The sequence below is a fragment of the Candida tropicalis genome (genome assembly GCF_000006335.3).
Source record: "Candida tropicalis MYA-3404 genomic scaffold supercont3.4, whole genome shotgun sequence".
In the NCBI taxonomy this organism is placed as follows: Eukaryota; Fungi; Ascomycota; class Pichiomycetes; order Serinales; family Debaryomycetaceae; genus Candida; species Candida tropicalis.
The window spans coordinates 812,723-828,651 of NW_003020056.1; the positions used below are offsets into that span (position 1 = coordinate 812,723).

The 15,929-nt window shown below is 32.2% G+C and overlaps 11 protein-coding genes across 11 annotated transcripts; 4 read left to right on the forward strand and 7 right to left on the reverse strand. All coding sequences in view use genetic code 12, as the record gives it.

The window, feature by feature from the left end:
* Positions 1 to 344: 344 nt before the first annotated feature.
* PDC2 (Pdc2p) lies at positions 345 to 2,933 on the forward strand (the record flags this gene model as incomplete). Its single annotated transcript, XM_002549018.1, has 1 exon — positions 345 to 2,933. The coding sequence occupies one exon, from the start codon at positions 345 to 347 to the stop codon at positions 2,931 to 2,933; it is 2,589 nt and encodes an 862-aa protein (XP_002549064.1).
* Positions 2,934 to 3,043: 110 nt separating this feature from the next.
* PET100 (Pet100p) lies at positions 3,044 to 3,301 on the reverse strand (the record flags this gene model as incomplete). Its single annotated transcript, XM_002549019.1, has 1 exon — positions 3,044 to 3,301. The coding sequence occupies one exon, from the start codon at positions 3,299 to 3,301 to the stop codon at positions 3,044 to 3,046; it is 258 nt and encodes an 85-aa protein (XP_002549065.1).
* Positions 3,302 to 3,521: 220 nt separating this feature from the next.
* CTRG_03363 (uncharacterized protein) lies at positions 3,522 to 4,490 on the forward strand (the record flags this gene model as incomplete). The annotated part of the gene is made up of 1 exon (XM_002549020.1): positions 3,522 to 4,490. One exon carries the CDS (start codon positions 3,522 to 3,524, stop codon positions 4,488 to 4,490), a length of 969 nt encoding a protein of 322 aa, XP_002549066.1.
* A 329-nt stretch (positions 4,491 to 4,819) lies between these two features.
* CTRG_03364 (uncharacterized protein) lies at positions 4,820 to 5,863 on the reverse strand (the record flags this gene model as incomplete). Its single annotated transcript, XM_002549021.1, has 1 exon — positions 4,820 to 5,863. One exon carries the CDS (start codon positions 5,861 to 5,863, stop codon positions 4,820 to 4,822), a length of 1,044 nt encoding a protein of 347 aa, XP_002549067.1.
* A 249-nt stretch (positions 5,864 to 6,112) lies between these two features.
* On the reverse strand, positions 6,113 to 8,317 carry VPS41 (Vps41p; the record flags this gene model as incomplete). Its single annotated transcript, XM_002549022.1, has 1 exon — positions 6,113 to 8,317. One exon carries the CDS (start codon positions 8,315 to 8,317, stop codon positions 6,113 to 6,115), a length of 2,205 nt encoding a protein of 734 aa, XP_002549068.1.
* A 76-nt stretch (positions 8,318 to 8,393) lies between these two features.
* Positions 8,394 to 9,044, reverse strand: CTRG_03366 (WD40 repeat domain-containing protein; the record flags this gene model as incomplete). Its single annotated transcript, XM_002549023.1, has 1 exon — positions 8,394 to 9,044. One exon carries the CDS (start codon positions 9,042 to 9,044, stop codon positions 8,394 to 8,396), a length of 651 nt encoding a protein of 216 aa, XP_002549069.1.
* Positions 9,045 to 9,471: 427 nt separating this feature from the next.
* On the forward strand, positions 9,472 to 10,206 carry CTRG_03367 (uncharacterized protein; the record flags this gene model as incomplete). The annotated part of the gene is made up of 1 exon (XM_002549024.1): positions 9,472 to 10,206. One exon carries the CDS (start codon positions 9,472 to 9,474, stop codon positions 10,204 to 10,206), a length of 735 nt encoding a protein of 244 aa, XP_002549070.1.
* A 169-nt stretch (positions 10,207 to 10,375) lies between these two features.
* On the reverse strand, positions 10,376 to 12,001 carry CTRG_03368 (uncharacterized protein; the record flags this gene model as incomplete). The annotated part of the gene is made up of 1 exon (XM_002549025.1): positions 10,376 to 12,001. The coding sequence occupies one exon, from the start codon at positions 11,999 to 12,001 to the stop codon at positions 10,376 to 10,378; it is 1,626 nt and encodes a 541-aa protein (XP_002549071.1).
* Positions 12,002 to 13,088: 1,087 nt separating this feature from the next.
* Positions 13,089 to 13,916, forward strand: CTRG_03369 (uncharacterized protein; the record flags this gene model as incomplete). Its single annotated transcript, XM_002549026.1, has 1 exon — positions 13,089 to 13,916. The coding sequence occupies one exon, from the start codon at positions 13,089 to 13,091 to the stop codon at positions 13,914 to 13,916; it is 828 nt and encodes a 275-aa protein (XP_002549072.1).
* An 85-nt stretch (positions 13,917 to 14,001) lies between these two features.
* CTRG_03370 (LYR motif-containing protein) lies at positions 14,002 to 14,466 on the reverse strand (the record flags this gene model as incomplete). Its single annotated transcript, XM_002549027.1, has 1 exon — positions 14,002 to 14,466. The coding sequence occupies one exon, from the start codon at positions 14,464 to 14,466 to the stop codon at positions 14,002 to 14,004; it is 465 nt and encodes a 154-aa protein (XP_002549073.1).
* A 341-nt stretch (positions 14,467 to 14,807) lies between these two features.
* On the reverse strand, positions 14,808 to 15,182 carry CTRG_03371 (uncharacterized protein; the record flags this gene model as incomplete). Its single annotated transcript, XM_002549028.1, has 1 exon — positions 14,808 to 15,182. The coding sequence occupies one exon, from the start codon at positions 15,180 to 15,182 to the stop codon at positions 14,808 to 14,810; it is 375 nt and encodes a 124-aa protein (XP_002549074.1).
* Positions 15,183 to 15,929: the final 747 nt, after the last annotated feature.

The window sequence follows — 15,929 nt, forward strand, 5'->3', positions numbered from 1 at the left end:
GTACGGTTAGTATATACATAATATATTCAGATAATCTGGTGGGCTGCACGTGACATAATAATAATTATAATAATAGAAGTTTTATAGTTTAGTGTAAATTCTCGGATAATTCAGATTAATTAATATTTGTAAAATTTCTGTCTGAAGGAGAACAAAATTAAAAAAAAAAAAAATTTTCTGTTTAACTTTTTAATTGATTTTTTTTTTTTGCTGTGAGCCTTTTATTTAAATTAGCTCTATTTCCTATTAATTTTCAATTATCCTTTTGTATTGAAAGGGGGGAGAAATAGATTTCGAAACCAATAACTTTCTATTTATTCTTTTAATACTTTGGCATATCCATCATGGGTTATACAATTAAACAGAAGATTGGTATTTGTTTGAAATCAGAGTCAAATCCTGAAATGACTCAAGCTGATTTAGCTTTATGGGCAATGAAAGAATATGGATCTGAGAAGCCCCCTTCACAAACAACAATTTCAAGAATATTGCATTCAAAAAATGATATTATTTCAAGAAAAGAATCAGAATTCGAACTAATAAGAAGACGTAAACGAGCCAACCCTTTGTTGCGTCGTATTTTAACCGAATGGATAACTCAAGCAGTTTGGGAAAATTTACCCATGACTACTCCAATTATTCAATCTACGGCTAATGGAATTTGGACGAGCTTACCTAAAGAAGGCAAAGATGGAAATGGGGTTTTCAATCAAAAATGGTGTTCTCATTTCATTAAGAAATTAAATATAAATATCACTGGCACCCCACAAGAAATTCTAAATAATAGAGGTTATCCTTTAAATAAAGTTTGGAAATTGGACGAAATATTAGAATTGAAGAAATATCTACGAGAAATTGTTGCTCAAGATGGATATTCTCCTCAGGATGTATTTGTAGTTGATGATTTTCAACTTTTTTATTCATTACCATTAGATCAAATATTTGATGTATCTTCAATTGATAAAGGTATCAAACAAACACATGCTGGCTCAGAATATTCCTTAACTATTATGCTTGGTTGTAATATTGATGGATCTGAAAAATTATCTCCTATAATTGTTGGAAAATATGATAAATTTGATGTGTCCAAAAGTTCTCATGCCAGTTTAAACAGTCTTCATTATGATAGTGTATCCTATCAAAATTTGATGAATAAAATAACTGAAGTTTACAATATAATGTATAAATCAAATACAAACAAATGGATAACTTCATCAATGTTTCAAAATTATTTAACCATGTTGGATCATAAATTATCCACCGCAAGACCAAACGGTAGAAAAATCCTTATACTACTTGATGATTGTTCTTCTCACCGTATTATCAATTTGAAATTCAACAATATCAGATTAGTTTATTTGAAAAACGAAGCAAATCATAAAAATCCTTATAATATCACATATTCTGGAGTTAAATTTGATTATTTACCGATGAGTTTTGGATTAGTTGAAGAATTTAAAATCCTATATCGAATGCAACAATATTTAGAAATGATCAATCTTCAACGAAATATATCAAATGGGGGTAGAAATAATAATGGAACAACTGAAGATTTAACAACTGAAAATCTTGATTCTGCTGCTGCGCAATCAATACTGGTTCCATCATTAGAAGTATTATCTTCATCTCATTATCATATCCCATTAATTAAAGCAATTGAATGGATAACAAGATCATGGCATTCAATATCTCAAGAACGTATATTTTCATCGTGGAAGAAAACCCATTTATTTGATTTAATGGATTGGCCAACAGGGAATCCAAATCAATTATTACATTTAAATGATCAATTAACAAGGTTTGATGAAACTAAAAGTTACAGAAAACTACAAGAGATTATGAGTTATTTGAATGTGGTTATACCATGGGAAACTGAAGAATTAGTTGGATTGGTTAATGAAAGATCTAAAGTTACATTGAGTTATGCATCACTTGATGAAATCATCGATAGTTGTCTTCTGGAACCTGTGGATCAATATGATGAACATGACGATGACAGTAAATATGATCCAATCAGTGGTAATAATTATACTACTACTACAGCTAATGATTTGGTTAATAATGATCCTTGGTTTTCAGTTACTGCCATGAATCAAATGGGTGATAATCAATTTTTGTTTAATAAAATTATTGACGATACTGAAATGAAAGATATCGACCCATTAACTCAAGGTAATAACAATAGTAATAGCAATGTCACTAATGACAATAACAATCCTGTGATTGCTGCGTTTGACAATGTTACTTTCCCAAATATGAATGTTTTAAATTCAGTAACAACTGGAAGTATTGATAGTTTACCATCTCAAAAGTCATCTCCTAATTTTGACAACACTATGACTGGGTACACCAATAATCCATTAAAACATAAGTTATCAACTATGGAAACTTGGGACAACACTAAAAGAAGTCATATTCAAGACTCACCACAGCAACAACAACAAGGACAATTGGTGCCACCACAGACAGCACATCGACCATCTCAACCACAAGAGTTACCATCTCAAGCACAACAATCAGTTGCCAATCAGAATATTCCTGGATATGGATTTTCTCCTGTTTCAAATAATGATTCTCCAGTTAATGGTACATTAACTCAAACAAGTCCTCAATATTCTAATGGTTCAAGATATGATAGTTATGATAGTGGTCAAACCCCGATATATGTAAACAATATCAATCAACCACAACCTCCTACCACATCCCAACAACAGCAAGGGTCTATGGTTGTTCAACCATCTTCACAAATGCGTGGATCGATCATGTCAAGACAACAAGTTTCGATGAACACAACCACAGATTTAGAAATGGTTGCGACTATATCCAAAATTCTTGAATATTCTGCTTCAAATACTTTAAAACTTTCTCAAAGTACAATTGACGATTTAGAGTATAATTTACGTAGGATTCAAGCAAGAATCAATCAAGTATAAACTATCAATAGATAATTATTTATATATATATATATACGTATATTTACAAGGAGTATAATTTGATAAATTAGTCGTGCCACCTTCATGACCATAATCAGGAGTTATGTATATCATACAAGTTGATTTGATTCACCTTTTTCAACAATAGTTGATTCATTTTCTTCTTCTTCTACATCATCTTCAGTTATACCTAATTCTCTTGCTTTTTCTTCTAATCTCTTTCTCTTTTCAATTCTAGCTCGTCTTATACGAGCAATTTCCGCTTGAATTTCATGAGGTTCTTTTGGAATTTGATTTAATGTGGATGGATCTGGCCAAAACCCAGGTAAATTGAATTTCTTATCAGTATCTAAACCAACATAATACATAACACATATAGGTGATAATAAATAAAATCCAAACTAGTTCAAAAGAAGGAAAGAAATATTGTTAGTATCTCATGATTGTACTTCTGTGTGGAGATAGTTGATGATTATACATACTTTTGCTGTTTCTAGTTGCGTTCTTGTTATTCTTGCTATAAATTTACGTATGAATCCCATGGTTTGTATTACTTATTGATAGTGATGTTGGATCTTTAATGAAAAAATGGAAATTGAAGTTACAAGGAGTTTGAAATTTTTTTGTCTCTGTTTGGTACAAAAGAAGGAAGAGAAAAATTTGGTGATTTTTTTTTTTTCTTTGGTTGTCAGAATAGAGGCAACCAAAAAAAAGTTTACAACACGATCACTATCACCACCACCACCACCACTACCAACGATCATCAATAATACCATGAGTTCAAAATATACTGCAGTTGAACCAGATGAACCATTTGATGATGTGTCATCATTACCATCATATGCAACTACTGATCCAGTAAATTCACAATCTACAAGAACTGCACCAACTCCTCAGAGTTATGCTCAAGGTCCAATGGAGCCTCAACAACCCATTGAATCATCTTCTACAGATCAACAACAACAACCACAAACATTAATGGAAAGATTAAAACAATCATCTCATCCAATTGCTTTATTTTTCTATATATTCTTCAGGGTATCACCAGTTGTTATTTATATATTTGGTAATATTATTATTAATCAAGTCACAACCAAGAATACATTTATATTACATTTCATTGTATTGATTTTATTAATAGCAGCAGACTTTTGGAATTTAAAAAATATATCCGGAAGATTATTAGTTGGATTACGATGGTGGAATGAAACAAATATGATTGATCCATCAACATCTGATGGTTCAAAAGATTTTGAAAATGTTTGGGTGTTTGAAAGTTCTGATCCAAATAGATATATTAATCCAATTGATTCAAAAGTTTTTTGGTTATTATTATATGGTCAACCACTTGCTTGGATATTATTGGCATTTTTAGCATTTTTGAAATTTGAATTTTTATATATGTTATTATTAATTGTTGCTATTACTTTATCAATGACTAATGCTTTGGCTTTTACTAAATGTGATAAATTTGGTAAAGCTAATAATTTTGCTAATGATATTTTTTCAAAAGCTACTGGATCAATATTTTCAAGATTCAATCCATTTAATAGATAAGAAGAACATTGTTTGTGTATATTAACTTTTCTTGTTTAGTTGAAAATTATATTTAGAATCCTTTTTTAAATAAGCTAAATTTTCTACTTACTTTTCTTTGAAAATGAGATGAAGGTAATGGATGATGATAATGATGACGACGACCACGATTTTGATGATGATGATGATGATGATGAAGTTGTTGATTATGATTATGATAATAATTCAACTCAGAACTATTTGGATAAATGATTTCAGCTTGATCTTGAATAGTTACTCTTCTTTTAGGTAATGGTTTTTGATCCCTTTGTTGTTCATTACCATTAAATCCATCACGTAAATTCTTTTCTTCAAATTGTACCATCACTAAATATACTTTTCAATTTCTCATCAACTGATTCTCTTCTTTTATTAATTCTTGTTGAAATATCAATATATCCAGATGTCGTTGAAGCAATATTATCACCATTTGAAGTTGTTGAAATTGATCTATGTCTAAATGTTTTCAATTTATGAACCATAGTTGTTGTTCTCCACCAAAAACCATGATTTTTAGTCTCTAATTCTTCTTCCTCCTCATCTTCATCAATAGTAGTATTTTCATATTCATCAACTATGGTTCCTATTATATCACAACCACTTGATCCACCAACAATTACTTCTTCATTTTCATTATTGTTCATACTATCAATATCAATAGTTACTCTAACTGTAGACTTCTCAGATTTAGCACCCCCATTTGTTGATATTTCTGGTGAGGTTCTATTTGTTAGTGTTGATTTATTTGTTAGTGTTGATTTATTTGTTCGTGTTGTTGAATTAGTTATTTGATCATCATTATCAAAATATTGATGATATCCTTGATGCAAAGAAGCCAATAATACTGATTTTGAATCATAATTTTTATTCTTATTCTTATTGGTAGTTGGATTTTTCGATTTGTTTAATATATCTGAACTTTTATTAATCTTTTTATTTGTTATAGATAACGATTTCTCTTTTTGTTGTTGTTCAGCTGATTCCGGTAACATATATAAATCCAAAATATCATAAATTATAGATCCATGACTTCTATTTCCATTACCATTTGAAATCAAATTATTATTAATATTTTCATTTCTTTTCCCATTTCCAATCCCATTAATAGTCTTATAATTCCCATTCTTTTTCTTTTTTGTCAAATCATCATCATTATATTCATGAATGAATTTTGAATTACTTTTAATGAATTTATTAACTGCCCTTGATTTATTCATTTGGGTTTTACTATTTGATGATGATACCAAGTCAGTATTTTCAATTATTGAATTTGAAAAATTGTTATTATTTAATTGTGATATCTCATCTGCAAAATGTAAAGTTTTTGGAATTCTCAATTCATTTACATTCATCATTTATCAATTCTTCACTAAGGCACATTCATGCAAAAATTGCAAGATCTGAGATATTAATATATAAAAAAAGAATACAAATACTTGATGGTGTTAATTGTGATTGCAAAAAAAAAGTTGATATTTTTAATTTTTTTTTTTTTTTTTTGAAATTTCTTTTGCAGCTATACAATGATGCAAAAACACAGAATCTTGATATTTAACATACCAATAAAAAAGAATTAATAATATGCATTAATTTAAACTATAAACTCAAGATAACTTTTCTTCTAATTGTTTTATATGTGCAAGCTTTTCGGACAACCCTGAATATGGAAGTTTACTATAATCATCAACTAATTTTGATTCAAGTTGAACATCTATAATTTTTGAATTTTCATCGTTACTTCCATTCTTTACAATTGCAACAATGGTTTCAAATTCTTGAATCATCTCTTTGATAGACTCGTCAACCTTGATTTCAAACCCTTTGATTTTCTCTCGTTTATACTCTTGTGAAGTCATGGCAGATTGTTTATAAATGATCTTTAAAATAATTTGATTTAATAACATGTTTAAATCATTATTTTTGGAAAATTCAATGACTGATTCATTTAACCCTTCAATGACAAAGTCAGACGGCATTCTTTGTAATATAGTAATTGGATCGTAAAAAGCATTGGATGTCTCATCGGAATTCTCAATCAACGCCTTAATAAATTTAGGTCTTGTCATTGATTCGTCAAGTAACATTTCCCAGGTTTCTCTCTCATTTTGATGCTTGGCAAATTCTATTGCCATAGTGGCATCTTCTAGTTTATTTATTACCAAAGATAATGCCTGCTTGTTTTGACCTATTTTACCCAATAAGTAGACCAACTCCTTGGTATATTCATTATTCTCACAGATAGTAATTGCAGCTTCAATATCATAATCATCATTTTTAGTTAAGTACGGTAACAATTTGTCCCTCTTGTAATCTGCATATAGCTTGACACGATCATTACCAAATCCTTCTAATAGGAAATTATCAATCTCACCAAGCTTCTCCAAGTAAAAGAAACTAACAAATGACAAGTCAGACTCATTCAACAAGTTGACAATTTCCTTCGGGGCAATTTCTAACCTATGGTCAACAAGAATAGCAACAACTTTTTCTAATCTTGGTTCAATCTCAGTTACTAACATGGTTTCCAAATCTCCAGGTTCAAACATCAAATTGATCATTACCGGTAATTGTGAAGTAAAATTAACTAATATATGATTATCAGATAGATACTCAACAATATTTGAATCTCTCAAATGAACCAAGTGAGGCACTGCTTTTATCGGATTCAATGTTTTGTTATATAAGATAACCAAGGCACGTTCAATTGTTTCATTACTCACAGAAAGTGGTTCTAATTCCTTTGAAATTTCCTTAGAATCATATAAATTAACATCCCATACGTTAATAAGTTGTAAACATTTCTCAGGATCTTCTTTAATCCAGTATCCTAGAATTTTGTTATAAATACCAGTGGATAAACATCCAGATTCAATAGGAATGACACTTGTGAGTTCTGGTATGTGATTGCTCTTGATAAATATTCCTGCCCATGTCTCCCAGTAGCCTAAAATTTCTTTTTCCAATTCCCCCTGGGTCGAGTTTGTACTAATCTGTGTCAAACTTTTTGTATCACTAGTATCCTTATTTACAGGAGCCAATAGCAATAAGTTTTTCAAAAATTCAGCTGCCTTTCCCCACTCATCATCCCTAATTAACAGATCCACATATTGTGTACCATAACTTAATCTTTTAACAGGACTAACTAAATGCTCACTAATTTCCCAAGCTTGCAAATAATTTTCTTTGTCCAAGTACCATGAAAGTCGATCACTCATTTGAAACTCTTCAGCAATAACTCCGTCCTTAGCACTAATAATATAATATTTCGGAGACGTTTCTATATGTGATCCCAACATAAAATCATTCAATCCCAAGTTATTAATTTCTTTTAATCCCAACTCTTCTTCAAATTCAATTTCACCAGTAGTTGAATTGATAAGTTTTAAATCAGGATTGAAAAAATCTTTCTTTCCTGTTTGTTCATCGACTTCTGGTGGTGTATAAGTTAAAACCATCCATAGGTCATCTTTAAAACTCGCAATTCCAGATATTAGACTATCGAGTTTAAAAATATGCTCTACCTCCACTTTTTTTTCTTGAACAGCTCGGAAAGAAATACTAGCAGTTGATGGTAAAATCCTACTCATACCAGACGAAGTAGGTATATTGTCTTTGCCATCTTCTGAAGTCTTGATGGAAACTCTAAGTGACCAAATGTAATTGCTCCAGGCTATTATTAATCTATCAGGATCAGGAAACGTAACACGTGGCCAGTAAAGATCACTACGAGGTGAATCGGCTGGTTTTTCGAGTACTGCTATCACTTGTCTTGCTGGAAGATGGAAAACACTGATTCCTTTATCGTTCATCCAAAGCACTAAATCACCAATTAATTGAATGGAAACAATTGGTCCATTATCTTTGTCTAAAACAAAGTCAGAACGTTTACCTAACCAACCTTTGCTCGAGAAATATAACCTGTCCTCCCATGCCACCACTAATAAAACTTCTGGATTTGTAATAATTACGATCTAGAACAACTGCATGTACTGGTCTTGCAAAATCATAGGCTACTATATCCTTTTCGTCAGAAATAGACCCAATAACAACAGTACCATCCATTGATGCAGTAGCAAAATATATCCCGTCCGTATACACAGATAAAATAGATGCTCTATGTGCCTTAAAAGTTCTTATTGAATCAAAATTAGGTTTGCATATATGAACAATACCTGAGTGGGTTGCAAATATAAATACTGATTCATGGAATGTACAAGTAGATACAGGGTCTTTTGTAAAGAAATTCGGCGGGAGTTTGTTTAGTCTTGTATATTTCAACATTGGAGGATCATCATCCTCTTCTTCATCTTCTTCTTCGTCTTCTGATTCTTCGTCATCTTCCTGATGATCATGATTATCGTTGACATTATCTGTGTCTTTTACCTCTTGATTGTCGCCTTTGTTTACTTTAGGTTCTGCGTTGTTTTCCAGGATTCCATTTTCATCTGACTTCAATTCTAGTAGGTTCGGTAGTTCATCGTGATTAGATTTATGATTTTTGTCTTTATCCTCAATTGATGTATGAGGATCAGTCATAATTGCTATTGATTAGTAAATTAGAAAGGTTTCTCTCGTAAAGAGAAAAATGGTTACACTGGTTGCTCACGATAAATCTAAAGACAAAGACCAAAAAAAAAGTTATCAAAACTACACGACCATAGTATGATGAAAAACATTCAAATGGGTACCAAACTATGATTGATACTTTTTCAATGCAAGAACAACCCCTACAAAAGAGATATCGCATATTGTATTTTACCTTGATAGAACGGTGATATATATCTATCTATATATATATATATATATATATATTAGTACTATATCTAAAATAAGAATAATATGTCCACTCGAACTATAATCTGTGACATAAGAGAATGTTAGGATGACAAATATAAATAACGTCACAATTCCCACAACCATGGACTGATGTTACTTGGTTTTTAATATTAGAGGACCAACAAGCATGTTGAGGATTTTTAGAGTTGATCACAAGAATGAGTTGACTATCCAAGATCCAAGGTTGATGTATATCGATGTGACGAAGGACACAAACATTAAACAAGAATATATCAAGAAGAAGGTTCCAAAAATTAGAGACACGACTTTTCCATTGTATTTAGAAAACTACGTTTTATGGAACGAAAATGAATTAATAATGAAGTCCATAAAGAATGATGATGAAATTACAGTGGCAGAATCTGAATTGTACAAAGCATTTTATGGTTACTATGAAACTAGAGATGTCCCAGTTGTTGCTTTTTATCTCAATGACGAAGAGTTGGAATTCTTGAAATCTAAGAACAAAGCTAGAAATATTAGGTATGAATTTTTTGATGAAAATGAACCTGGAGTAGGAACTAGTAGATGGTTATTGTTTCCTGGACGAATTGACATGGGTTATCACTACGTTCTGACCTATGGACTCATAATGCAAGATATTGAAGAAGAGCCACGAATGTTTTATTTTACTGAAAATGATAGATTGTTTTGTGGTACCAGGAGTATGAGTATTAGCACTATAGAGGTTAAGGATATTTTGGATTGCCCACAGTCACAGTATGATATATCAGAAAAGGTCTACAATTTTGATACTCACAGAGATAGAGCGATGTATGCTTCTAAAATAGATACAGAATTCCTTGCTAAACATCTTGGTGTTCCGTTGAAGTTTTTGGATCAGACATTCATGCCGGAATAAAGATGTAAAATACTTCATTGTTCATGGTAACAATAATAGTCAAACTTGCGAATATATTGAAGATAAAGAAATCCTTTTAATTAATCAATTAAATTTACCATCTACACCTGCTCAACTGTATAGAGTTATTAATATACGCAAATTTTTGTATTAATATATTTTACTATACCTACACGATTCGTTGTAAACAGATGTGTTTTGGTAATAAAGGAATTGCAGTTTTGCACTCTTGACTCAATGTCAACGTCTGCAAATTGTCTGGCCAGTTAAATGCTGGATCGATATCCTCTATTTCATTTTGCGAAAGATTCAACTCAACAACACTACTTGGAATAATGAGGTGACTATTGTCAATCTTGTTGATTTTGTTTCCCTTCAAACATAAATAGACAAGGTTTTTTGAAACGATCTCAATTTCTTCAATGTTCAGATTTATTAAAGCCAAGTATCGCAAACTAGCAGGAAAGTAGTAGGCACGGCCCAAATCGGAATTATTCTCTAAATTAACACCCTCGATCACCTCCAAGTTTGTCAAATAACATAAATCCATCATCTCACTAAGAGGCACACCAATAAGTGATAGCTTCTTAACAGTAAGTGGCAATTTCCCATTTAGCTTCACCCCGCAAAGAGCTAGACAAACTAAATTTGGTAACTTGAACTGACCTAAATCTGTTGTGGTTGACATGAAGTTCCCAACTATAGTTAATGATTTCAAATTTGGAAATTGAACAAAATCTGAATTATCTTGTGGTATCATTGCATCAAGCACAACCACCAGAGTCTCCAACTCTATCAAATTTTGAGGAAACACGATTGGATCAGAGCAGTCATGCAGTGATGGAAATTTGTAGTAAACTAGTTTCTGTAAATCTGGACAGCATACATTAAAGTTCAAGGACTCGAAGGGTCGGCCGTTGTATCTTAATTCTAACAAGGATAAAGGAAAAGTCCATGTACAGTTCGAGGTATCTAAAACTTCTAGTTTCTGGAGTTGACCTAGATTGGATAGATTAACAACACTTCTAATATCTTCAATTGTGACAATATTTACTTTCAACAGTTTTAAACTTGGTGGGAAAGCCAATTCATTGGTATCCCATGTCAAATTTATATTACATGATAATTCTTGTAAGTTTTTTGATAGATTAGTTAGATCGTTAGTCTTCACTGGGGAAATGATTGTGAGTGAATGTAAGTTCCAAAAGTCGCAAGGACTATCCAATGAGCACATATCTGTTACTGTAATATTTACTAGATGCATTTCTCTTATAATTTGCAGGAAATATGACGAACATTTGAAATGGGAGCCCATGCATTTATCTTGAAGTTTGAAGCTACTTCCAACAATGTTATACTTTTTTACTAAGCTGATCAATTGTCTCTGAATTTCGAGATCAAGTTCATCCACCTTAGAAAACGAAACAATAAATCTCACATTTTTGAACTTCTCCGGGAACATTCTATTCAATACAATTAAATCCATACAATTTTCCAATTCAATCTGATACGGCTTATACAATGGGTATGAGTTGCAAACTTTGACAAACTCTTTTATATTAGGCAAGTTGGGAGTAAAATCTGGATCGTTGTATTCAAGTGCAATAACATCATCAAATAAAGTGATTGGTTTGGTCCCGTCATCTAAAACCAGTGGACCAATTTTGACTCTTCTATACAACTGTTGTACAACATACAGTTCAATGGGACCAATACCACGCAATTTCAACAAATGATAGTTGGGAACGTAGTTGAAGACCAACTGAATGATCTCAGGTGGTAATACTTGTAACATTACTTCATAGAATCAACAAAGTGGAAAACTGAACAGTACATTCTGATTAGTATTTATACCATTATTTGTTGTGAATTTTGTTGAGTAACAGTACCCACCAAATTGATGTAGCCATTTGGAATTCAATCAGGTACGATGAACTGACATGAATATTGACAGGGTATCTCTAGCGCACTTCAAACTTGGTTAAATGAGAATAACCACTGAATTACGGAATACGGATAAAAGGGAGGACATGTGGAGAAATCCGAAAATTAAAGGAGAATATCAATGTTACAATAAATTAATTCTGGATTCTCCTATCTCCAAATTATTCATGAACGAACATTGATTATATAAGCTGGCATTGATTTCCTATTTAAGAAAACCTGTAATTCTCATGCAACTTGTAAAACTAACCAAAATGGAATAAAAGAAAAAGCAACTTACACAAACTGGAAAACATGCAACTTCAGTGCCATTCTGCACTTTACACTAAAATAGGAAATAAAGAACGAACGTAAAAAAAATGCCTTGCCTTATGCTCCGCGTAACTTTCATGAAGTCGCTTACATAATCACCCATAGTTATTTCACTTGTCCCAACCATCCCATACATTTCTCCTTTTCCCATAGTGAAAGAATTTTTTCTTTTTTTTTTTTCCCTGCTTTGTCTTCATTTAAAAAAATCACAAACTCTTTTGTTCTTATAAAAAAAAAAAATTCAGCTTTTTTCTCTTCCCTCTCCTTCTTCTCTTTGTAGCATTAGATTTTTCTTTTAGCAGTCTTCCCACCAGGACTTTACCAAAAAAGAAAATTCCCCAATTTCCCCCAATTGTATTTAAAGGATTAGTTTCTTTTATCTATATATTTGTATTCTATGAATAGTTAAGGTTTATTTCATTAACCATCGGCTCAACCCATAACTTAATCTCACACTACAGGAGTACCTACAAAAAAAATTGTTGCACTTTTTTTTACAGCCAAAGGCATTTAGACAACAAAAACAACAAGAGAACTATAATTATCAACTAATTATTCATACACACCAAGAGTACACACATATCTAAATATAGCTGTATTTAGTTACCTTATTAAATACTCAAAATATGTATTCACAAATGCAGAATTTCCATAACCACAATTCCAACTTTAACGACAATTTATACTTCAACCCTCAGACTCCACAAGAAATATGTCCTAGAGTATGGTTGGGTCCGTATGACGCATTATTAAGCAACCCAGAGGAAATTTCAAGAAACTTTTTGGTTGACCATAATATCAAAATTATCATTAACTGCGGTACAACGTTGCCGTTTATTGATTTGATTGAAAACCACAGAAATATCACCATATCGTCAGACGTATTGGTGTTGAGTTTAGACCCGTTGTTTGAGAGTAACCATGAGTTGGTTCGTGATTTCGTAAAGAAATACACTCGTGTGTTGACCAACTACTTGAACTTCTTCTACAAGACCAACCCTGAGGCGGGAAAATTAATCCACCAGTTGCCAGGTTCCAATGAGTGCATACAAATGACATCGCCTATTTTAACAGGAGGTAATTTGATGTTGCAGTATTTCAACCTCATCAGAATGATCAATCTTTTCAAGCTGATCAACCAGGAATTGGAAATTTATATTGTGTCGCATGATGGTAATGAAAATTTGCTGACTGGACTCATGATTGCTTACTTGATGGACACATACCGCTACAATTTGGTAAACTCGTTGAAATTGATAAGAAACAGACGACCATCGATCAAAGAGTTGTCATGTGTTGAATACGAAGACTTGTTGAGTCAGTTCTATATCCAGAATTGTGAAATCAAATGCACCCCGTTGACTATGACTCAGCTTAAAAGGACATCGCAGGAAGACGATACTAGTGAAGTCATGGCTGGTGGTGGTGATCGAAAAAGACGGTTCTTACATTAAAATGAAAAGGCAAAAGTTCTCTTTATATCATGTTGTATATTAGTTTGTATTATAAATAAAAAATTGGTAAATGTTTGGTTATCCGCTAGTTTGGCACTTCTAATCCCACTCTGTTGGCTGTTTTCGACACGTTATCAGATTGACTCATGAGTAAACCAGGGTTGTATCTAGTCAACAAATCGAAGTATTCTCTTTGGTTCTTGAGATACAGGTGGACGTTGTTCAAGTTGTTTTGGCCGTATTCTTCTGGTAATTTCTCATTAGCAACTTTGTCGATTATCCCATTGAAACTTGTTTTATCTTGTAGCTCGACCATGTCCTGGCATGTTTTCTTGGTCAAATCATCCAATTTGGTGTCAATATCTTTGATATCGTTCATTTCTCCCTTGCTTAGTTTAACTCGTTTCAAATAATTGTAGTATGTTTTAGTCTTTTCTAATTCAGCTTTGGCTAGGGACTTGGCAGTGGCATTTTCGTACTGTAACAATTCATGAGCTATGTTTTTCTGTAATTGTTTGATACTTGGAAATGATCTTGTGAAGATGGACATAGTAACTGTGGGTATGTGTGGATGGATAGAATACTGGAGAAAGAAGATCAGAATTGCATGGAGAATTTTTTTTTTTTTTTTGTTTTTTCACTCTCTTTTCTGTTTGCTGGATGAATTTGCACGACGGTTGGGGTTCAGTGTTGCAAAATATCCCCTACAGTAAAACGTTTGTAATTGGCACATATTCACATTTGGTCTTCATTGCATATACACTGCAAAAACTATATAGAGCAACAGCATTGTAATATTGATACCATTCGTAGTCAACTATCCTAGAAACAAATCACCCATAAAGCAAAAACCAGAATAATCAACCAAAACAAGCGAACGGTTCTCATAAATCAACAAACTGCACATCCAAAAGTGCCAAAATACAAAACCAAGAATGAATAGCTCTTGTGTTGTAGAAACCCTAAGTCACCTGTCCCGTGTGAATTTAGAAGGGGCCCAGTCATAAATGAAGGAGAACAAATTTCATTACCAATGAATAGTAATAAATGTAGCTTGACATTGTTGTTCGTGATGGTGTTTGATTGTAACAGCAAAGGAGTCAACGGCGGAACTAAGAACATGAACTGATGGTGTTTGATTGTCATATTCATTGTAAATACCATTTGACTCGACCACACTTCCTGGTAACTGTCCCGAAACTTCTCTTCTTCATTTAAATAAGCATCTATCCAAACAAGGGAATCTAAACCTAAAAGAATACACATCCAAGGAGACTCAAAATCGAGCCTGCCAAAGACAAAAAAGAGAAAAGAAGAAGAAGAGAAGGAAATTTTTCAAAGAGGATTCATCTGCCACTTTTTATATTATTCGCAGAAGGGGTGGATAACTGTTGTTTGCCTTTATCTTGGACACACGCGTTATTGTCAAAATTAATTCGCGACAATTAGTTTAACATTCTTTGTTGATACAACAGTTATTATCTCATTCTAGTGCAATACAACCGTGTCTTGTTTCGTTTTTATTAATTGCAGAGAGTATAGTTGCTTGAATAGGTTAAAATAGTTTGTGTTTGACAGTGTAGAGAATAGACGGTGTTTGCAAAAGTAAACAAGGTTGTTTGAACTGTTGGTTTGTAGGTAATGGAAAGAAGTTAATTGAGTTAAACAATTAATGATAATGGTATAAGTTTCAATCGTTAATAGTAGTCTGGCTTGCGTTGTATTTGTTACTTCAAGATATCGACGACAAAGCATTTGTAGATTTATCTTGGTGGATTTTTTTTGTTGAAATCTTAGATAAAACTTACACCACTAGCCTTGAAAGCCCGTATAAACAATTGTAAATTAACTTAGACCAACATTGCATTGTCATGGACACAATGTAATTTCTGATATCTTATTGAATGTCATATTTATTATAATAAACTACACAACAGTAAGTAACGAGCTGCATAACGAGCAGCTTTATTGACTTTGTGTCCGAGTTGCAATGTAACTCTGGTCATGAAAATT